The sequence below is a fragment of the Urocitellus parryii genome, chromosome 5, assembly GCF_045843805.1.
Source record: "Urocitellus parryii isolate mUroPar1 chromosome 5, mUroPar1.hap1, whole genome shotgun sequence".
Lineage (NCBI taxonomy): Eukaryota > Metazoa > Chordata > Mammalia > Rodentia > Sciuridae > Urocitellus > Urocitellus parryii.
The window spans coordinates 150,519,907-150,544,657 of record NC_135535.1 but is presented as its reverse complement, the minus strand read 5'-3'; the positions used below and the strand labels follow the sequence as shown (position 1 = coordinate 150,544,657).

Sequence of the window (24,751 nt, the reverse complement as noted above, 5' to 3'; positions counted from 1 at the left end):
CACAAGAACTTGGTGAGATATAGTAATTACCTTAATATTATTAAGACTTCATGTAGTGATTTAAGAAAGTATAAACATCTGGGCGCAATGGCACCCGCCTGTAATCCCCACAGCCTGGGAGTCTAAGGCAGGAGGATCACAAGTTCAAAGCCAGCCTCGGCAACTTACCAAGGCTGTAAGCAACTTAGCAAGACCTGACTCAAAATTAAAAAGGTCTGGGGATGTAGCTCAGTGGTTAAGTGTCCCTGAATTCAAACGCTGGTTAAAAAATAAATAAATAAATAAAAAAGTGTATGAACATGTCAATGGAGTGGGGTGGATTGCTGTCTTCAGCATATTCTCCATCCCAAATGTCATTCAAAGCATCTCATTCTCTGTTCATAAGTCAGCCACTACAGAGGTGTCTACTGCAGAATTTGTGTGTGTGTGTGTGGGGGGGGGGTAACCGGAGATTGAACTCAGGGACGCTTGACCACTGAGCCACAGCCCCAGTCCTATTTTGAATTTTATTTAGAAACAGGGTCTCACTGATTTGTTTAGTACCATGCTTTGCTAAGGCTGGCTTTGTACTCTCCATCCTCCTGCCTCAGCCTCCTAAACCCCTGGGATTACTGGTGTGCACCACTGTGCCTGGCCAGCTGCTGATCTTAGTGTCTTGATGGGGAGAATATTTCTTCTGAACACTTCTTCTGTAATGGTTAGGAAATAGCTAAACAGGTTGTACATGATCTCCTCTCCCTAAGACATCACAATTTTCCCTCTACATTATGCCAGGGAAGTTCTGGCACATCAGCCTCATTGAGACTAGGACAGCCCTGAATTCAACCTGGAGTCAGCCAGCCTAGCAGACGATTAATTCGACTCCTGGATGCTCTGGCCACATTCTCCAGTCCCAGACCATGAGTGAGTGCACCCACATCCAAACATTCAGCTTGTTCAACCCATCTACTTAAACCTTTTCCTGAGTCAATTCTCAATCGCTTTTCTTAGTGTTCCATCCCAGCTTCACCCTTTCCCTCAACTCCTGTGCAGTGAACTATTTGAATTCCACAGGCATATGTAAGCAACCAATTCAGGATCCCATTTTGAAGGTCAGTTCTCTGAGGCCATTTCTGGGATCAGTGACTATAAAGTCAAAGTCAAACTTTGACTATAAAGTCAAAGTTCTCAGAGAAAATAATACTCTGAAGCTCAGTAGCTGAGGAGGTTCAATAAAGGGACCATTTTCAAAAGTGTAGACTGGTTTTGGGGGAAATAATTAGGGATGGTGTAGCATTCTCTCTCTTCTCGTTTCTGGGACTAACAGAATAAGGGGAGGAGAAGTTTCTGGGTTACAGAGAAATGTGTTGCACAGACAGGACCGGAACCTTAATGTTCTATAGAGGACCACTCAGCAGGCAGTGACGCACTGAGGGGAGTAGGGTGTAAAAATGTTTCTGCTTCACTCTTTTGCCATCCATGTTCCCCAGTGGCCTAGCTGGAGGCCAGAGGGTAAGGGAACCTTTGATGGCTTCCATACACATTGACCTCCTGAGGTACACAGCAGGGTGGAAAGGGTAGAAAGGAATCTGGAGGAGCAGACAGAAGACACCCAAGCAATAGGCCAATAGTCAATGTCGGATTATTTATGTTATTTCAAATGCATCTGGAAAACAGCTATGTTCAATTATGATTGTTTTTGCCTAGATAAATAATTATGTTGAATAGGTAGCTGCATTCATTTTGTGAAAACAGAGCAATTAAATATTCAGAATTTCAGCCAAAGAGTTTATCTTAAGGAGCATTTTAAGTTTTGAAAAATTTACATTTATAACAGAGTTATACTCATTTGCATTTAATGATCATATTATTTCCAGAACGTTCATTATTTAACAAAGAATAATGAAGTACTTTCCCTTCTCTTTTCTCAATTTTGGCTGTAATTTAATATATGTACAGTGTCCATTTTCATAAACCACATATAAGCTGAAACATATATATTAAGTTAGCAGTGTTTGTTATATAAAAGAGAACATCGTGAAGTTTTGGGGTAGAAAACATAAACAAATTGAAAGGGTTGTAAAAGTGATGAATATTTAAAATAACTTTGTTACAATGTTATTTATATCATACTTAATTTTTTAAAGAGTCCATGTTTTGAAGGTAATAAAGTTAAACTATATCCTATTTTGTGTTTGAAACTTCTGAGGGTAAGTGATATGATTACATGCTGCTCAACTTAAAAATGCTCTAAACAGAACCCTTCATTCAAGGCTCTCTTTGGTACTTTAATGATTAAATCAAAGCGTTGGCAGAGGGATTTGGGGACAGTAGTTAAGCATGTGGACATATGTCCTGGGTTTAATGTCTTTAAAATGTGGTTAACACGGTGCCTACCTCCTGTGGTGGTTGTGAAGGGTACATGTGTTGATAATTAAAGTGCCTGGACAGCACCTAGCATATAGTAAATGCTCAAATAACTTCTCTTTGCTGTGTACTTAAGTAGTAAACATGTTATTGCTTTGAATTCTCCCAAAGATAACTAGCTCAAAGAAGGCTTCCTTGATGCGCTGATCCCCCTATAGGTCCCTACCTTAATATACTTCTTTCTAGTAACCTGTATTTTTACTTTACGGTTCCTGCTTTGTAATTATATATATGTCTGTGGGTTTACTAAATTAATGTCTTTCTCTTGTGAGGCTGTTAGTGTTCTGAGCAACTGTGTTTTGCACAAGAGTGTCACATGACAATAGTAAAAGTAGTGTTTTTATATGAACTTTCTGACTGACAGTAAGTCCCCAGAATACTTAGAATGCTGCTAGGCATAGTGCATTTGCTCAATAAATATCTTGATAATTGGGCTGGAGTTGTGGCTCAGTGGTAGAGCGCTTGCCTGGAATGTGTGAGGCCCTGGGTTCTATCTTCAGCACTGCTTATAAATAAATATAAGATCCATTGACAACTAAAAAATATTAAATAAAATACCTTGATAATCAGGTGGCAACAGACTCTAACCTGGAGATTACAAACAACACCTAGGCCTGAAAATTTGTTCAGGTAGTGATCTTGAACCTTGTATCTTACGGTGGTAAAGGACTTGTTGGGCTTTAACTGCACTGGAGCTTTGGCATGTGGAGTTGAATGTACGGGTGGCTATTTTTGTTCCTGAAGCAAAGGAGTGTACTGCACCCATGATCAGCCTTGCTCAGGCACCAGAGGAAGTGTTATAGTTATAAGTAGTAGCAAGTCTTGCTTATACAGGCTTAGCTTCAAACACTTAAGCACTTTTCCCTGTAACTTTAGCCTGAGTTGTTAAGAAAACATTTTTCAAGTGAATGATTTTTCTTTGCAGAAGTCAAAAGAAATTGGTATTTTGTTATACTATAAACTGGTATTTATTGAGGGTCTATTATGTGCAATGGTTTGAGATATAAACCACTCGTGGTGGAGAATGAATTTTTTTTAAAACCAGAATTCCAGAAGCTTCTCTGAGAATGACAAGGAGTAGAAAGTCCCACGTGGGTTACGCAGGAGCAGCCAGACACAGTGGGGACAAAAAATGAAATAATGTAAGATGAGCATTTGTGAGTGCCTGAAATACAGGGCAAAAGATATTTCAGCTGCTGTTGTGAGTGAAAGATGTATTAGTTATCTGTTGCTGTGTAATAAATCATGCCTAACTTGGCTGCTTAACACAACAAACATTTAGAAACACACAATTGTGTGCAGGAAGCTGAGAGTGGTTTGTTTGGGCTGCACTGTCTCAGGGTCTTGCTGGGTGTACAATCAGGGAGGCCTGCAGCCTTATCAAGACTCAGCTCACACATGACTGTGTGAGTTCCAGTCCTCCCCATTGGGCCTCTCCAGAAGCTCCTCAGTGTCATCATGACCCAGTAGCTGGCATCCATCCCCTAGTGGAAAGGATTCCAGGGAGCCCCATCAGAGAGCAACCAAGAGGGAGACCACCATTTCTTCACAGACCAATCTTGGAGATGGCATCCCATACTTCTGCTATGATCTATTCACTAGAAGGAAGACACTAAGTCTAGCCCACTATCAAGGAAAGGGAAATGAAGCTTACTTCTTGAGGGGAGAAGCATTAAAGAATTTGTGAATGTGTTTTTAAAACTCACAGAGGAAACCTAGAGAGGGACATAACTCAAATCTCTTTGTGACACCCTACATATAACCCCTGGGCTGAGCTGCGCTGACTTTTTAAAATTTTAAAGCTAAAGATAAGAATCACTTTTCCCCTAAAACTTCTAAGAATCAGTGTGTGTGTGTGTGTGTGTGTGTGTGTGTGTGTGTGTATGTAACAGTGGTTTGTGGCGGGAACATGGTCACCCTCAGCATGATGTAGAAGTCAAGAAGGACTTCTTAGAAGACTCAGGAGTTGCTCCAGATTATAAATATTCATACATAATATTTGCTTGATATATTTTGCTATTTAATGAAGAAAAGATGATCCAAGGAAGATTTTTCACTCTTTAAATATGAGGCAAAATATCTGTGTTCATATGTTCATACACATAGCTGCATGTGTATTTTCTTCCCATGGAAAATACTTCCTGTATCTTTAGCAGAAGGTAGAAAGTTCTTAATTGTTTTTATATATTGAATAAGGCAGAAAAAAATTCCTGGAATGGTCAATGGTCTACCATTTTGTCCCTTCCTGAGAGAGAGAGAGAGAGAGAGAGAGAGAGAATATCTCCACAAGCACTGGCATATGTATATGATACTGTACGTTCCCGGCAGATCTTGAAATATGTGAAAGTAGGTTGAGACTTCCATCCACATTCTCATTAGTCCAAAAGCTGTGCAATGGGAACTGTGAAACTCCATATTCATCAGTTAAACTTGCTACTTCTGCTATGGTCATTAGTGCCTCAGGCAAACATAAGAAATATGCAACTTAAAAAAAAACTCTATCTCCTCTACCCTTATATTATTTACTTGATCAACCACACAGCTATTTTGCTACAGAGAACTTTGTTGTTTTCACCCCCTTCGCTCCTATAATGTCAATGATGCTGATGCAGCTGCATAATTTGCATAGAAAGTTGTCCAATTCTATAGTCAGAATACCAATAAGGTGGCCTCTTTCTAAGCATGTTTATTCTCTCTTGATTGACTCTTCACTTGCATGCTTTTCTGCACAATGCATACTTACTTGCATATTCTCAGCCATCTGTCAAACACTCACCACGCCTTAAGGGTGGCCTAGTAATCAAACTGGCACACTATGGAAACATTGGTATGTGGCCCAATTATATAGAACTGTGACCAAAATCTTTTCAAAGAAAGTAACTGATACAACTATAGAGTCTTGGTTGACTTACATTTGAGTACATTTATTAACATGTAAATCTGCATTCACCAAAATAGAGCCAGCTATATATTTATGGTAAATGACTTCCAAGTTATAAACAACTATATTTCTCTATCCACTCCAACTGTAGCAGTCCAACATGATTTGTAGCCTGCAGAAAGAAATCCACTTTGTCATTCTATTAGTTATGCTACCCAGAGTAAGACTGGCTCATCATAAATTATGGGCTTTAATGATGAGAAGAACATTTGGAAGTATACTCATGGGAACAAGAGGACAAAATAGTTTAAATTGGAATTGTGCTAGAAAATCCCAGAAATACCTGGGGTAATGGTCATGCACTTACAGATCATCTAGCTCAATTTCCATCTGATTTTTTAAACTACTTTACCAAATATTATTCCACAAGAATCATATTGCTGAACTTGACACATATTCAATGAAGAAATAACATTATCTCTCAATTCATTCAATAAAAATTTATTAAGTGCCTTCTGGTGTGCCTTCTGTTTGTTAGGACCTGGGCTGAGAGTTGGTAGTATGAAAGTGAGGAAGGCATGACCCTGTCCTTCCACATTTCATCCCTTTCATTTTTTTTTTGGCATACTTTTATTATTTAGAAAGTGATTGCAATTATTTAGTCAAAATCCTCCTCTAGAAGATTCATTGGTTTTTGTTCTGTCATCTGGGAATTGTGCAAACAAGACAAAACTCTTTTTTGTCTTACCAGTACTTTAGATTTGAAGAAAGTTATTATGTCACCCCTGAATCTTTTCTTCTAAAGGGGCCTCTGTCCCTGGAATATCAAGATTACCATCCTTTAGTTACATTTTGATATGAAAATGTTTCTTTTCAATGTGTGTTGCTGAACCACACATAGTCTAGAAAACACTGAAAAGATCATGTTATCTTTAAACTAGAAACTTGGATTATTAATGGGTTTTGTGGGTATGAAATCACAGAAGGAAGATAAGTTGACTCTTCTTAAATAGCATTTGTCTCCCTCCATCCTGTCATCTATTGGCCAGATAATATTTTAAATAGTAGGGTAAATCTCTGAGGCTAGAGTTCTTGTTTTCTAGGTCTTATTGTTAGCACCCTGGACATATTTTTGCGTGTGATTTATATAACTCATGAATAATAAGACTCTCATACTCAAGTAACAATTAAATCTTCATTTGCAATAGAACCTTTGCTGCAGGGAAAAAGAACATTGCCTAATCACATAAACATGAAATGCATCTCTTCAAAATAAAGCAGACATTTTCATAATGTTATGCAATCTTTTAAAGTTAAGTAAGCAAGAGAAAAGAAATAATGCTGAATCTGGAAAATAAAAGGGAATGAAGTAAAACTTTAATAGTTTAAGCCTTTGCTCTCAAAACAGAGCGGCATGTTGATTGCTAAAAATAATTTCAGGGCAGAATAGACAAGTGTAAAGGAAAAGCGACGCTTATTTTATTTGGTATACTATCAATATCAAGTGATTACTGCTAACAAATTGATGTATGTCCTTCAGGACTTATTCTCTATGTATAGGTACATAATGTAATATAAAACTATCAACTGTAATCAAAATAGATGCATTTGGTTGCCTGTTTCATCATATAATTAACATAGTACAAATAATCATCACAGATAAAACATTATAAGAGACTTTAAATAATGACAGGATTATGTAGAAGTACCACAAATTTTGAAATTTCCTTCTAATGACAGGCATTTAAGTCCTTCACAGTTTATTGTGAGCAAATATATGCCCTCATATTTTTATCCATTGTCTGATTATCTACTTGAGATAAACAGAATGAAGTACAAGTGTTGACTCAGAAGGTAAACACATTTTAAAATTCAGTATGTCTTGCCAAACTATTCTCTGGAAACACAGGAGTACCTGTTCCCACACTCTCACAAGAGATAGTTTCCGACATTTTAAATTTTGAGATTATTATTTTGATAATTTTATTTTAATCTGAATTTCTTTGAGGATACAAAGGGTAAAAAATCTTTGTGTAAGTGTATTGGCTATTTATATATCTTCTCCTGTAAACAGGATTTGTTAATTTCTCCATTAGGACCTTCTTATTATTAATTTGTAAGACACCATTATATAAAACATTAATACTATTATGTCTTTTCTGAAGTTTGTACTGAAAATTTTATTTTAGAGTTTGGATTTGTAATTTATCTATAGAGACTTCCTCCCTCAAAATAGAATTTTAAAATTATGATGTAGTTAAAAATATTAGTGGCTAGTTATCTTGAAGTATTGACTTATAATAGGCTCTAGTCAGATATTTCCCAAGGTGGCCCATTTAAAACAAGTTCTCCATAATTAAAAATGACTCATGTAAACAGATTTCAGTCTTATATCAGCTTTTAATTTCTTGGTAATGGTCTTGATAACTTAATAATTGATAACTTAAATATTGATTTAGATTTTTCAGTCTGTAGTTAAAATAATATATTTCAAATGTAGTGTTATTAAATTATTCAATAAAATAAAATGTTCCTTCTTTTCACATGAAGTGAGTTAGTTATCAAATGCTAGGCAAATGTATATACTTCCTATACAGATAAAAATATGAGAGGGGCTGGGATTGTAGCTCAGCGGTGGAGCGCTAGACTAGCAGGTGTGAGGCCCTGGGTTCGATCCTCAGCACCACATAAAATAAATGAGTAAAATAAAGATATTGTGTTCAACTACAACTAAAAAAAATATAAAAAAATGAGAATAACATTAGTTACTCTGATCTCACATAAGTATGTGAGTAGTTCTACGAGATGAAGATCTATAATTTGAAATAGTTTTTTTTTTTCAGAGTGCATGCTAACAGTGTTCTTGAACAAGGTATTTAATGCTGAGGAAATAAAAAAGTAATGTTAGAGGAACTTCCCTTCCTCCCTTTCTCCCTGCCTTCCTTCTTCAAGAGTAATGTCCCTCAAATTAAGCTGTGAAGGAATAATAGGTTTAGATAGGCACAAAATGTTGGAGAGCTTTCTAGAGGTAGGAAGAGACTCCTACTTCCAAGCAGAGGTAAGTAGAAAGACTATAATTATGAAGAGACCAACCTACTCCAATCAGAGAATGGGTCACAGAAGAGCTGAGATTGATGCTGGTGGGACAACGGATGGAAACACTTGAGTGACAGGCTTAAGAGCTGAGTTGCCATGTGATCTGTGATGGAAACCATCTTTAAATTATGCTCCTGCCATTTATCAATTGTTTTGCTGGAGACAGATTCCTTAAATTTCTCTTAAAAGATTTATATTTAGGGAAGGATGATTATTTTTCTGTGCTTTGAAGAGAAAGGGCTAGAGGGAAGTTTGATAAATTGTACACTGAAGCATCAACCGTTTTCTTTAAATGATAGATTCTAAAGTCAGTTAGTCACACATGCCAGGTAGAGCAGATAGAGTTATTTTAACACAACAACTTCTGATTGATTTTCTTTAGCAACACCCAATGTGAGTAGGTCAAACTACAAATTATGCCCTGTATGATTTTTCCTTCCAGCAGTTTGCTAATAGGATCATCCAACAAGAAAAAAGCCTTTTTCAAGATTAAAAACATCATCTGGATAAGTTTAGATTATTTTGATAGGTACATCTCAAGGGTAAACTGAAGTGAAAAAAGATATCTTTGTAGCTATGCTTCAGTTGCCTTCTTCCTTTCCAAAATATGATCAGACATGCAATGTTGTTTTTACTGCTTTTTTTACCCTTAAAAGGGTGAATGTTTACATAAGTTTCATATTTTGTTTATTTAGGACACCATAACTTTATAGTTTAAAGAAAGAAAATAAAATTTATGTTTCCATCTGGTGATTTTTTCCCCAAAAGTAACAAACTTTAAGTACAGTGTCATTAATCTGTGTGAATTTCAAAATAAGGGAGCAAAAAACAAAAAGGAACAAACAAACAAACAAAAAAAAACCCAAAACCAAATATCAAAAAACAAAAAACCATTTTCTTTCTCTTTGCTTTTGCTTTGAGAATGAGTGTTCAGAACATGAAATTATATACAGTTGACATTCACTGATTTGAGAGAGGTCTGAATTTCCAATATTTGCTGACCTTAAGTGGTATTATTTTGGGTTATAAAAGGCAGCCAAAGTCTGACTCTAGGCAAGGTAACCGCTTATTGTATATTTATGATTCTTTTAAAATATCTTTCTAGGTCTACCATGTTTATAATAATCTGATCCTGGTACAGTACTGCTTGTGAAAACAGGGCACAGGTTGTACAATGCCCAACTTCATTAATCACTGGGACCACGATGTGAATGGTGCCCCCTGGAGTTGTGCAAAGGAGGCCTACAAGAAAATATCCATGTTACAGAGTAAAATCTGCACCATATTAGTCATACTGGTCTAAATGTTTAGAAATAAAACAATTCCTTTGTATCACATTTTTGAAATTGGGGAAATTATTAAAACAGACTAAATCTTGTGAGATGTTAAATTTCCAAGTGCAAGAACAGATACATGTGTGCATGTTTTTACATACATACACACACAATATATGTATATTATAAATATATACATTTATATATATATATATATATATATATATATATATATATATATATATATATATATATAAAACCTTCAAGAGTACACATGATCCAAGATGTATTGTCACTTTGGTGAAATTAAACTGAATAAATATTTTAAAAATATGATATCTATATCTCTATCTCTCTCTATATAAAATTTATGATATCAATTTTATTTTCCTGGGGAAAATTTGGGAATTAACAGTACAATACCAGATTTTTATTCTATAAATGACTTTTCAGCTAAACCTAATTTGTTCTTAAAATTTAAATATCATAGCAACACACTTGTAAAGTATTCAATTTTATGGATTGAGAATTCACCTATTTTTTTCTGTTCAGCCTTTATCTTTTAAAAATCCAGAAAATGTCTCTCTGACTGATGGTCTATCTGTCAATATGTTAGTGGTAAGAATGTTTATATACTGCACTTAATTTATAAAATGTGCCTCAATAGTCCTCAGCAATGAACTAGGGAACAATTTTATTCTTGAACAAGTAATACATGAAGACATTCACATTGTAAAAGTCTAACATAAATCTGAAATAGACAGAATAAAATGTCCCTTTTCACATCCTATCCAACTCCTACTTCTACTCCACTACCCAAAGGTAGACCATATTAATGGTTACTATAAATTCTTCTCGTTCTTTTACTATCACTTACATGTCTATATATTTTCATGTTTACCTGCTTTGAAAAATAAATGAGGACACTCCTCATATTGTTCTACTTTTATACTTCAAAATGTCAAGAATAGTCACGAGGGATATTAATGAAACCATACCCAAGAATCTACTATATTCCTTCTAATGACTTGATAGATTCTTTTTTTTTAGAGTGACTAGATTTATTTTATTTAATCATTTCTCTCTGATTTGTCTTCTGCAATTTTTAGCTGTTATAAGCTATTCTTTGATGAATATTCAGGATTAAACAGTTTTATTTATATAATAAAAAATATGTCTACAATGATAATTCGTATACTTCAGGACTAAGGATATTCACATTTTTAAAAATTTAGACTTTGCCAGTTTGCACTTTAAAGGAGCTTTACATTTAATCTCTTACCAGTTTAACCTCTCACATGTTTTCTTGCATCCTCACTAAAATAAGGTGTTACTCGTTTTATAATTAGCCAATCTTGTAATTGAAAATAACTTTTCTTCTTTTATTTGTAGTTCTTTGTTAGTCAGTTTTCTGTCACTATAACAAAATACCTGAGATAATCAACTTAGAAAAAGAAAAAGCTTATTTTGTCTTATAGTTTTAGTTTTTAATTCTTTAAATTTGTTCTTTCTAGTTTTACATGACAGTAGAATGTATCATACATACATGGAGTATAACTTCCCATTTCTGTGGTTGTATATGATGTGGAGTTACATGGTTGTGTATTCAAAAACAAAGGAAAATTATGTCTGATTCATTGTATAGTGTTCCTATTCATATTTCCCCTCCCTTCCCCTCACTCTTCCCTGTCTAATCTGTCAACCCTCCCTCCTACCTCTCCCTGCTCCTGCCTATTGTGAGTCAGCAAGCACATATCAGAGATAATATTTGACCTTTGGTTTTGGGGGCTTGGCTTATTCTGCTTAGCATGATAGTCTCCAGTGCAATCCATTTACTGACAAATGTCATAATTTAATTCTTCTTAATGGCTAAGTAACATTCCATTGTGTAGGTATACCACATTTTCTTTATCCATTCATTTGTTGAAGGGCACCTAGGTTGATTCCATAGTTTAGCTATTGTGAATTGAACTGCTATACACATAGATGTTGATGTGTCATTATAGTATGCTGATTTTAAGTCCTTCTGATATATCAGAGGAGTGGGATAACTGAGTCAAATGGTGGTTCCATTCCTGTTTTTCTGAGGAATCTCCATACTGCTTTCCACAGTGGTTGCACCAATTGCAGTCCCAACAGCTATGGGGGACTGTATGAGTGTAACTTTTGTCCCACATGCTTGCCAACATTTATTGTTTCTTGAATTTTTGAAAATTACCATTCTGACTAGAGTAAGATGGAATCTCAGTGTAGTTTTAATTTGCATTTCACTGATTGCTAGTGATGCTGAACACTTTTTCATATATTTGTTAATCATTCATATTTATTCCATGAAGTGCCTGTTTAGTTCCATTGCCCATTTATTGATTGGGTTTTTGTTTTTTTCTTTTCTTTTTTTTTGTGGGGGGGGTGTTAAGTGTTTTGAGTTCTTTATATATCCTAGAGATTAATGCTCTATCTGGAGAACAGGTAGCAAAGATTTTCTCCCATTTTGTAGGCTCTTTTTTTTTCACATTCTTGATTTTTTTTCCTGTGAAGAAGCTTTTTAGTTTAATACCATTCTATTTATTGATTCTTTTTTAATATTATTTTATTGGTTGTTCAAAACATTACAAAGCTCATGATATATCATCTTTCATACATTTGACTCAATTGGGTTATGAACTCCCATTTTTACCCCAAATACAAATTGCAGAATCATATCAGTTACACACTCACATTTTTACATAATGGCATATTAGTGACTGTTGTATTCTGCTACCTTTCCTATCCCCTACTATCCCCCCTCCCCTCCCCACCCATCATCCCTTTCTACCTCATCTGCTGTTGTTCAATTCTCTCCCTTGTTTCCCCTCCTTTCCCCTCACATCCTCTTCTATGTAATTTTGTGTAACATTGAGGGTATCCTACCATTTCCATATGCTTTCCCTTCTCTCTCCCTTTCTCTCCCCCAACTCGTCTTTGTTTAATGTTAATCTTTTCCTCATGCTCTTCCTCCCTGTTCTGTTCTTAGTTGCTCTCTTTATATCAAAGAAGACATTTGGCATTTGTTTTTTAAGAATTGGCTGGCTTCCCTTAGCATAATCTGCTCTAATGCCATCCATTTCCCTGCAAATTCTATGATTTTGTCATTTTTTATTGCTGCGTAGTACTCCATTGTGTATAGATGCCACATTTTTTTTTAATCCATTCATCTATTGAAGGGCATCTAGGTTGGTTCCACAGTCTAGCTATTGTGAATTGTGCCGCTATGATCATTGATGTGGCAGTATCCCTATAGTATGCTCTTTTAAGATCCTCAGGGAATAGTCCGAGGAGGGTGATAGCTGGGTCAAATGGTGGATCCATTCCCAGCTTTCCCAGGAATCTCCATACTGCTTTCCAAATTGGCCTTACCAATTTGCAGTCCCACCAGCAGTGTACAAGTGTACCCTTTTCCCCACATCCTCGCCAGCACTTGTTGTTGTTTGACTTCATAATGGCTGCCAATCTTATTGGAGTGAGATGGTATCTTAGGGTGGTTTTGATTTGCATTTCTCTGATTGCTAGAGATGGTGAGCATTTTTTCATGTACTTGTTGATTGATTGTATGTCCTCCTCTGTGAAGTGTCTGTTCAGTATTTATTGATTCTTGATTTTACTTCTTGTGCTCTTTAGGGGTCTTGAGCAATTTGGTTCCTAAGCTGACATGATGGAGATTTAGGCCTACTTTTTCCTTTGTTAGGTGCAGGATCTCTGGTCTCATGCTTAGGTCCTTGATCCACTTTGAGTTGAGTTTTGTGCAGCTGAGAGATAGGAGTCTAATTTCATTTTGTTACATATGGGCTTCCCAACACCCTTTGTTGAAAGGCTCTTTCCTCCAGTGTATGTTTATGGCACCTTTGTCTGGTATATGACATCATTGTATTTATGTGGATTTGGCTCTGTATGTTCTATTCTGACACATTGGTCTTCATGTCTGTTTTGATGCTGTTTTTGTTATTAAAGCTCTGTATTATGTCTTACAGTTTTAGAAGTTCTAGTCCATGATCAGTTGGCCTCACTGCTTTTGAGCCTGTGAAGGCAGCAGCGTGTCTTGAAGCAAGAATGTTCACCTCATCTCCAGGAAGGAAAAGGAAGAACTGGAAGGTGGCCAGGATCCCACAATCCCTTTGAATGGTGTGCCCATGCCTTAAAGGTTTCACTCTAGATTTCACCAGTCTTTTAAAGGTCCCCTCACTTCACAGTAACACCACAGTGGGGACCAGGCCTTAAACACCTGGGCCATTAGGGCTGAATATTTTTGTAACTGTTTATTGTCTGTTCATTTTTTTAAACCTATGTTTCTGTGGTCAAGTTCACAATATTTTTCTGCCTATGTTTATCTTGTTTCACTTTTTCTTATTTCATCACAGGAACTATGGGTATATAAAATATTTTGAAACTTCACGTATTGATTTTTAAGTGTTTTCTTCAGGTTAATTTTTTTCTTTTAAAATTTTTCTCTTTCTTAATCCCAGTTATGTTTTAAAAGAAGTTTTACCTATGGGATCTCTCATCAAATTTTAAATGAAAAGGAATTAACTTCATAATTGAAAATATTTTCCTCCAAGTTTCTCATCTTCCTATAATTCTGTATTTTAAATTTAGCACTTTCAATTGATTTATCATTCTATTTGCCTCCTTTATTAGTTTAACATTTATCATTTATTCATTGCTTACTGGAGAGATTATAATATGTATCCTTGACTTATTAATTATGTATAAATGAGTACTTTTCTCAAATAATACCAGAATTTTATAATTTAACTTATTTATCTTCCTTTCCTTTTTTATTCTATTTTCGTTGTGATTTGAAACTCACAAACTTTGGCTGTTATATACTCAATATTTATTTAGATTAATCTATTTATCTATCAATCACCTACTCCACTTTACTTTCCCTTTACATACATTTATATTTATTTCTCACACTTTCAGTTTGAAATTACTTTGTTTATGCTTTAAGAACAGCTATTAGTATTTGCTTTAGTGTATTTCTGCTTGTAATGAATTTTCTTTTCTTTTCTCTTCTTTTTTGTCTGGAGATTGGACTTGGGAGCACTCAACCACTGAGCCACATCCCCAGCCCTATTTTGTATTTTATTTAGAGATAGGGTCTCACTGAATTGCTTAGCACCTCACTTTTGCTGAGGTTGGCTTTGAACTTGCAATCCTCCTGTCTCAACCTCCTGAGCCATTGAGATTATGGGCGTGTACCACCATGCCCAGCTGAATTTTCTTATTTTTTTAAAAATTAATTTTTACCTGATATATAAAACATAAAAATCATACATATTATTGGGATAATATGATGTTTTGATACACATATAAAGCATATAGTATAATGTTTAAATCAGATAGCATATATGAGTTTCATCAAACATTTATCAATTCCTTAGGATGAAAACCTTTAAAATATTTTCTGCTAGTTTTTTGAAATATGAAGTACATTTTCATTGTCTATAGTCACCCTATTGTGAAACAGCACACCAGAACTTATTGCTCCCATTAAACTGTAACTTAAGTACTGATTGATCAGCCTTTCCTCATCCTTTCTTCTTCCCTCCTCTCCCTAGGGAAACCACCCTTTCCCTCTCACTTCTATAGGGGTCAGCCACTTTAGACTCCAAATATGAATGGGATCATGCAGCGCTTGTCTTACTATGCCTGCTTTGTTTCACTTCATATAATAACCTAGTTCCTTCCATGTTGTTGCAAATGACAGGATTTCATATTTGTTTATGGTTGTACAGTATTCCATTGTGTACATGTACCACATTTTCTTTATCTATTAGTCAATAGATAGACAGTTTAGTAGTCTCCATTTCTTGACTATTGTGAATTATATTACAATGATCATAGGCTGCAAATGTTTCCTTGACATACCAATTTCAATTCCTTTGTATATATAACCACCAGTGGGATTGCTGGATCACATGGTGGTGCCAAGCACATAAATTCCAGAATAACACCATTCAGGAAATCAGACTAGGGGGCACATTCCATCTGGTGCTTCATATCAGGAAAGTTATAAGGATAATGTGAATACCCTCTGAATTACTGTTTATTTCTGATTATGATCATTCCTATTTCTAAGACATAATGAAGACTCTGGAAGTGATTGAGAATCTGCAAGAGCACTTTTTATGGCACTTTGGTCTCCTTATGATGTTGTTCCACTCAGGATTCATTTCTAGTAATTACAGATCTGTGATTATATGTAAGGCTGTTTTAAAGTGTCTCTAGGTAGATCATTTCTTGTAGAACTTCCATGCACTGCCATTGGATAAACTGATATGGTATTAACTGAAGGACTACTGTGTCCTGTATTGTACTCTAGACTGTCACATATTAAAGAAAAATGTCAAATAATCTCTGCTTTTGGGAAGACTATGTTGACTATATCAACCCACAGAAATAATTAGAAAACTATATAATAATGTATATTTATGTTTTTATTGGTGAAAGAGCAACCCAAATTCAGCAGGAAGAAAGAGACTAATTGAAATATAATCATAGACTGTGATTAGAGAGTTTTTACAAACCCTTTGTTTGAGATATGATGTAATTAAGACAAGTTTTCATCAGTGAGGAAGTGAGATTTGAATTAGGCCTTAAAAATTGACTAGACTAAAAATAAGTATGAAATTAGAAGAAATTTAACTGGATTAATTTATTTCACATTTCCTGATTTTATTTGTATGAAGACATGCATACCATATTCAATTTAGGTTTGTCAAATAATCCATAAATTCTTAAAGTATATGTGATTAACAATGCTGCTAATGCTGAAAGACAGCTTATTTTCTTAATCCAAAGCTCACTTTATACAATTATTCTTTTTGCAAACTACTACTTGGTTATATTAACACTTGAATAATCTTGACAAGAAGTTGCTTTAAGCAGTTAAAGATCCAGATGCTGATCAGCATGCATTAAGTGATTCAGCTTAATTGGTTCCATCTAGATGAATTACTTACCTCAGTTCCTATCACAATTTCTTCCCTGGTAGAGAAGAACAGAAACTCATACAGTCTGTAATGTTGAAATAAGCTGAAATACAAAATAAATGTGCAACTATAACAAATTTACTGCAGGGAAAACAAGAAAACACATAAAGGCATTTATTAAAAGTACATTAGTGCTGATCCAGCTAAAGATACCAAATACTAATATAAAATACCTCTTTTATTTCAAAATAAATTGTCTAGAAATGCTAAGAATGAAATTTTAATTTCTGAGACATTTACAGTATAACACAGTACCTAGAATAATGTCAATAAATCAATCTGTGATGATTGGATAGGTTTGGGATAAGAAAGCAATTAGATTGCATCTTGGTAATTCTGAACTTAAAACTAAATAAGGTATCATCCCTAAACAACCTAAATTTCACATTATTTTCTGTTTTGCTCCAAAATAGAGTCAATTTGCTCTGATATGAATGGCACTGAATTCTGTAATCTACTTCCATATCAATTACTTCTTCATACAGTCTTAAACTGTTTCAAGTTTAAATTAATCTCCAATAACACCTGAAAAATGATGTGACATGAGCTGAAATCCATTTAGAAGATGTCCAACTTTCCTGTAGAATATTCAATCACACATCAAAGGATGGAATACATTTAAGACGAATCATTTCCTTTTTTCTTACCTGGAAACTAGGTGGTCAGTGTATAAAAACTACAAAGAGCCAAAGGATAAGAGCTCCTGAAAATAAATATTTTTAGCAAATTTAAAGAACTCAGCAATGTATTATTGAGAGTTAAAAATATACTGAAGGGCTGACTTCTAATATCCTGTTTGTGATAATATTTGAATTTTTCTAATTCTCTTCCTGCTGGTTGGGAAAATTAATAGACTCATATTACAGCAAAATGCCCAAGAACAAAAAATTGTCTTAGTGGTTTCTCTTTCACTCTGGTGCCTTTTGCTATTTAAGAAAATTGATTTTAATATAACTGAGAAATTAACATTTGCAAAATGTAGCTACAGAGCATGTATAATAATGGCTTCTCCTGAATGCTGTAATGGATCAAAGTTTCAATTCATTTGGAATCAATGAAGAAATCCTCAGGCAGCTGGGTCTCTTTGAGTTATATTAGCAGTTGATCTCACTACTAACACAATCCATTAAAAAGTGATAGGTGTGTAGACTCACTTATGGTTTTTCTTTTTTCTTTTTCTTCTTTTTTTTTAACCTTGTACACTTGAATTACTCATCAACATTCACAAAACTAACTTAGCTTTTTGGCATCACTTTGATTTGTTGGCTAGGAAAATACATTAAGATTAGTGAAGTTTGATGTTTCATTGGTGCAAAATAAATTCATATTCTCCCTCCCTGAAACTAGTAGCCTAGAGAAAGCTGTAAGGTCAAAAATATTACATTGGCAGTAAGTGATTTTGAGTAAAAAACCTGAAGACCATGTTGTGGAAATAGCTTGGCTTCCTCCAAGTGAACAAGAGTAAAATTTCCCTTTCTCCATCCTGTGTCACACAAAGAACTTACTTCATAAATATTCCTTCCTGCAATTTCATAATCTTTCAGTTTTATTCTCCTCGTTGCACATAGGAATCACGTTGTCCCTGTCAGGAGGGAAACGACCTTGCAATGAAATGAGCTGTATGACTTGGATGCTATGGTCAAAGATGCAGAACTGGGAGCAAGGCAGATCTAGGGTGATATATCCAGGAGAAGGGGCCTAAAGAGCCAGTTTCTTAGGGCAGCCTAAGTCCTTTTCCCTACCTTAGTTTTACCCGAGAGTGATAAAGGGTCATGCAGGAGAGCAAATGATACTTCAGTTGTGGGAGTGCATTTTCTCTTTCTTCCTTTAGTCTTATGGATGATCAAGTTCCTAGACTATTTTGTCACACATCTAGCCTTAGTGTTAATTTAAAGGGAGATGGAACTGAAATAGGTCAATATATCTGTTCCATGCCAGGATGTACAATACACTATTGTGCACAGAGGGGCAGATTGGCTTTCTTTTATTAGATATATGTCTGCACACATAACCTTGCCTAAATCCCAGGGAACTGGTAGAATACACAATGCAAGAAATATGCTTGGATTTGAGATATATCTCATCTCTCTCTCTCTCTCTCATTCTATGTATCTCTCTCTCTATATATATATCATATATTGATATATATATGTAATCTCATGATATATATATATATATAGATGACATATACATAATTTATATACATCTATATATACCAAATATATGTATATAGGTCTCAATATATTTATGAATATACCATACACACATATAAATGATTACATTAAAGCTACAGTGGCATTTATAGCCATATTTATGTCTATAACATATTATATATACAAATGTATATACTGCACAAATAGATTTGTCAGTACTTGCAGTAATATGGGGGAGAAATTTTGGTATTAGTTTTTTCAAATCAGAGACCCATCACAAGATATATACTAAGAGCATCCAATGGAGTTTAATTTTATTATCAATTTCTTGTGCTATGAGTCATGTTCAACAAATTGATCTCCCTAGATTAACTAGGGCTTTGAGCAGTTGGGTAAAGTTGATATCAGGCTAAATTGAAATACACATACACTTTTAATAATTGAGTTGCATTCATATTTATAAAATTGCCTTATACTCATCAAAATGAATGTATTATGTGATTTAATTGCCACTACACTTACATTTGTGAATCTATGAGGGATAATGAACAGGTGTTGTAGGAAAGCACATTTCCTTTCACCCAACTATAGTATAAATTCCAGATATACTACTAACTGATATTTTGTCTTTCTGTAACAAGGAGATTTAAAATACAAAACTTCCTTAAATTCACAAATGAAAATTTAACAGCATGAAAAATGATTGATTCATTTTATTTGACTAATCTCTCAAATATTACTTTTTTAAAAAAGAGACATAGGATTATAGGTTTTGGATATATGAAGTTAGTGAAGGTAGGATCCAAAGGTGAAACAGAAATGGAGGGACTTCTGTCAAACTCATTCTAATTATCACCTGGAACCAAAACCAGACAAAGACACATCAGGGAAAGAAAACTTCAGACCAATATACCTGATGAAAAAATTCTTAATAAAATATTGGCAAATCATATACAAAAACACATTAAAAAGATAGTGCACCATGGTGGAGTGGATTTCATCCCAGGGATGCAAGGTTGGTCAACAAATGGAAATCGATAAATGTAATTTACTATATAAATAGTCTTAAAGACAAGAATCCCATCTCAATAGATGCAGAAAAAGCATTTGACAAAGTACAGCACATATTCATGATGAAAACACTAGAAAAAATAGGGACAGAGGGAAATTAACCCCCAAAATCCCTAAATAATGCATAAATAAGCAGGAAAAAAGAAGTTAACAGAAACTTCTCAATAGAAGAAACACAAAAAGTAAATAAATACATGGAAAAATGTTCAATATCTCTTTCAATCAGGGAATTGCAAATCAAAACTACACTAACATTTCATCTCACTCCAGTTAGAATGGCAACAATCAAGAATACTAACAACAATAAATGCTGAAAGGTTGTGGAGAGAAAGGAACACCTGAACATTGTTGGTGGCACTCAAGGCCAGGAGAACCACTCTGGAAAGCAGTTTGAAGATTCCCCAAAAACGAATGGGACCATATGGGACCAAAAACATATGGGACCACATATGAACCAGCAATCCCTTTCCTGGGTATTTTCCAAAAAAGACCTAAAATCTTAGCAATGCCTTCATAGTGTCCCAGAGATTTTGAAATGTACAATTATTCTCATTTACATCTAAGTATTTTTTAATTTCACTCCTGATTTTTTCTGCTATAGATTGTTCACTCAAAAGCATATGTTTTAGTCTCCAGGTGTTAGAGTAGTTTCTATTTTTTATTGTTGGTTTCTGATTTCATTCTATTATGAACTGATAGAATGCAAGGCATCATCTCTATTTTTCGGTATTTGCTAAAAGTTGTTTTGTGATCTAAGATATGGAATATTATAGAGAAGGATCCATGTGCTGCTGAGAAGAAAGTGTATACAGGCATTGATGGATGAAATATTCTATTTATGTCTATTAAGTCTAAATTATTAATTGTATTTTCTAGTTCTATAGATTCTTTATTTAGTTTTTGTTTGGAAAACCTATCCCGTGAAGAGACAGGCATGTTAAAGTCACCCAGAATCACTGTGTTGTGCTCTACCTGATTCTTGAAATTGAGAAGGGCTTGTTGGATGTACAGAGACGGTCCATTGTTTGAGGCATAAATATTTACTATTGTTATAATTTGGACTCCTAAAGCACAAGAAGGAGAATCAAGAATTGATAAATGGAATGGCATCAAGCCTAAAAGCTTCTTCACAGGAAATGACATGATAAAGAATGTGAAGAGATAGCCTATAGAATGGGAGAAAATCTTTTCCACCTGAATCTCAGTTAGAGAATTAATCACCAGAAGAGATAAAGAACTTAAAAAACTTAACACCAAAAAAAAAACAACAACAACAACAAACAAAAAACCCAAAGACAAAAAACCCAATCAATAAATGGGCAAAGGAACTGAACAGACACTCCACAGAAGAAAAAATATGAATGGTCAAAAAACATATAAAAAATGTTCAACATCTCTAGCAATTAGAAAAATATAAATTAAAACTACACTGAAATTTCAACTAACTCCACTCAGAATGGCAGTTTTCAAGAATATAAATAACAATTTTAGTGAATATGTGGGAAAAAAGGTAGATTTATACATTGCTGGTGGGACTGCAATCTAGAACCATTCTGGAAATCAGAGTGCAACCATTGTGGAAGCAATATGGAGATTCCTCAGAAAACTTGGAATGAAACTACCATTTGACCCAATTATCCCACTCCTCAGGTATATACCAAAAGGTCTTAGAATCAGCATACTACAGTGATATAGCCACATCAATGTGTATGGCAGCTCAATTCACAATAGCTAAGCTATGTGGAATAAACCTAGGTTCCCTTCAACCAATGAATGGATACAGAAAATGTGGTATATGTACACAATGAAATATTACTCAGCCATGAAAAAGAAAGACTATATGACTTTTGCTATCAAGTGAATGGATCTGAAGATTATCATGCTAAATGATACAAGTCAATCCCCCCAAACCAAAGGTCGAATGTTCTCTCTGATATGCAGATGCTAACACAAAACAAGGGGTGGGAAGGGAAAAATAGAAGTTCAGTGGTTTAGATAAAGGGGAATGAAGGGAAAAGAGGGGGAATGGGAATAGAAAAGATAGTAGAACAAATTGGACATAACTTTCGTATGTTCATATATGAATACATCCCAGTAAAACTCTACATCATGTATAACCACAAAAACGGGATCCTAATAGAATAAGTTATACTCCATGTATGCGCAATATGCCAAATACATTCTATTGTCATGTATATCTAAGAAGAACAAATAAAATAAAATAAAAATTTTCACAATTATATTTGATTTTTAAAAAATCTAAAATCAGCATACTATAGTGACACAGCTACATCAATGTTTATAACAGCACAATTTACAATAGCTAAATTATGGAATCAACAGAGATGCCTGTTAATAGATGAATAGATTAAGAAATTGTAATACACACACATATACACACAATGAAATTCTATTCATCCATTAAAAAGAATGAAATTATGGAATTTGTTGGTAAATAGATTGGAATGGAGAGTATCATGCTACGTGCAATTAGCCAAACTCAGAAAATCAATGGTCAAATATTTTATCTCATATGAGGAAGCTAAAGTAAAATAAAGGGTAGCGGGGAGGGAAGGATAAGATTACATAAGAAACCAATGATATACAAAGAGATGAGTGAAAGGAAGTCTAGTAGACTAGAGGAAGGAGACTGGGAGGGGAGAGGATAGGAGGGAAAGTGGGGAGGAAAAAGGGCCAACAGAGAACTGAAATCAATTCCTATGCATGTATGAGATTGTTGGTATGAACCCAACTACTATGTATAACCATAAAGCTCTAATAAAAAATAAAAGAATCATATCTCAACATTGGACAGACTATGACAAACCCAAGGTCAACATTATTAACATTATTAACATTATTCTGAATGGAAAATAACTGAAAGCATTTCTTCTAAAAACAGGAACAAGTAAAGGATGTTCACTTTCACCATTCCTATTCCATGCAGTCCTTGAAACTCTAGCCAGAGCAATTAGGCAAGAGAAGGAAACTAAATGGATATGAATAGGAAAAGAAGAGCTCAAACTACTTCTGTTTGCCATGGCATTATCCAATATTTAGAAGATCCAAAAATTGCCACAAGAAGACTTTTAGAACTCATGAATCAATTCATCAAAGTAGCACGATACAAAATAACATCCATAAATCAATTATGTTGCAATATTCCAATGATGAATCTGCTGAAAAATAAATTAGGAAACTATCCCATTCACAATGACCTCAAAAACAAACATACTGGGGAATGAATCTAACAAAAGAAATGAAGAAAGGCCTGGGGATGTAGCTCAGTTGGTAGAGTGCTTGCCTTGCATGCACACGGTCCTTGGTTCAATCCCCAGCACCACAAAAAGAAGAAGGAAAAGGAGAAAAGAAAGCTGTAAAATGAAAAGTATAAAACACTAAAGAAAGAAATGAAGACCTTAGAAGATGGAAAGACCTCCTATGTTCTTGGATAGGCTGAAGTAATATTGTCAACATGGCCATACTACCTAAATGATATACAAATTTAATGCAATTCCCATCAAATTCCAATGACATTCTTCACAGATATAGACAAAGAAGTCATGAAATTCATTTGGAAAATTGAGTCCCAGAATAGCTAAAATAATCCTTAGCAAGAAAAGCAAAGTAGTAGTCATTACAATATCAGACCTCAAACTATACTACAGAGCTATACTAACAAAAGTAGCATGTTATGGCGCTAAAACAGGCATAAAGGCCAATGGAATACAATAGAAGGCATAGAGACAAATTCATGGAAGTATAGTACTCTCATGCTAGAAAAAGATGCCAAAAATGTAATTTGGTGAAAAAATGGCCTTTTTAACAAATGGTGCTGAGAAAACTGGAAATCCATATGTAGGATAATAAGATGTGGCCCCTACCTCTCACCCTGTGCAAAAGTTAATTCAAAATGGATCAAAGACCTACGAATCATAGCAGTAACCCTGCCAGTGCTAGAAGAAAATGTTGGCTCAACATGCCAACATGTAGGCTCAGGAACTGACCTCCTTAACAACACCCCTAAAGTGCAAGAAGTAAAATTAAAAATTAATAAATTGGATGGCATCAAATTAAAAAAACACCAAGAAAACCAAAAAGCTCAATTAATAAATGGGCAAAGGAACTAAAGAGACACTTCTCAAAAAAAAAAAAAAAAAGAATGGTTAACAAATATATGAAAAAATGTTCAACATCTCTAGCAATTAGAGAAATGCAAGATAAAACTATGCTGAGATTTCATCTCACTCCACTCAGAATAACAAATATCAAGAATAAAAGTAACAATAAATGTTGGCGAGGATGTGGGGAAAAAGGTACACTCACATTGCTGGTGGGACTGCAAATTGGTACAACCACTCTGGAAAGCAGCATGGAGATTCCTCAGACAACCACCATTTGACCCAGGTATCCCACTCCTCAGTATATATACAAAGAATTTAAAATCAGCATACTACAGTGACAAGCCACATCAATGTTTATAGCAGCTCAATTCACAACAGCTAATCTATACAGTCAACCTAGGTACCCTTCAACAGATAAATGGATAAAAATAAATGTGTAGCCAGGCATGGTGGCGCATACCTGTAATCCAGGCAGTTTTCCAGGCTGAGGAAGGAGTAATGCAAATTCAAAGCCAACCTTAGCAACTTAGTGACGCCCTAAGCAACTTAGCAAGATGCACAAACAAACAAACACAAAAAGGACTGGGGATGTGGCTCACTGGTTAAGCACTCTTGAGTTCAATCCCCAGTACAAAAAAAAAAAAAAAAAGAAAAAGAAAAGAAAATGTGGTATATACACAATGGAATATTACTCAGCCATAAAGAAGAATGACTT

The 24,751-nt window shown here is 34.7% G+C and overlaps 1 protein-coding gene across 1 annotated transcript in view; it reads right to left on the bottom strand.

Moving 5' to 3' along the window:
- Cabcoco1 (ciliary associated calcium binding coiled-coil 1) overlaps nt 1-24,751 on the bottom strand; it is a 102,006-nt gene that overhangs the window by 53,785 nt on the left and 23,470 nt on the right. The window contains exon 5 of the mRNA XM_026393740.2: nt 16,659-16,731. Within this exon, the coding sequence (XP_026249525.2) occupies nt 16,659-16,731 (73 nt within the window). The remainder of the gene's footprint in view (nt 1-16,658; nt 16,732-24,751) is intronic.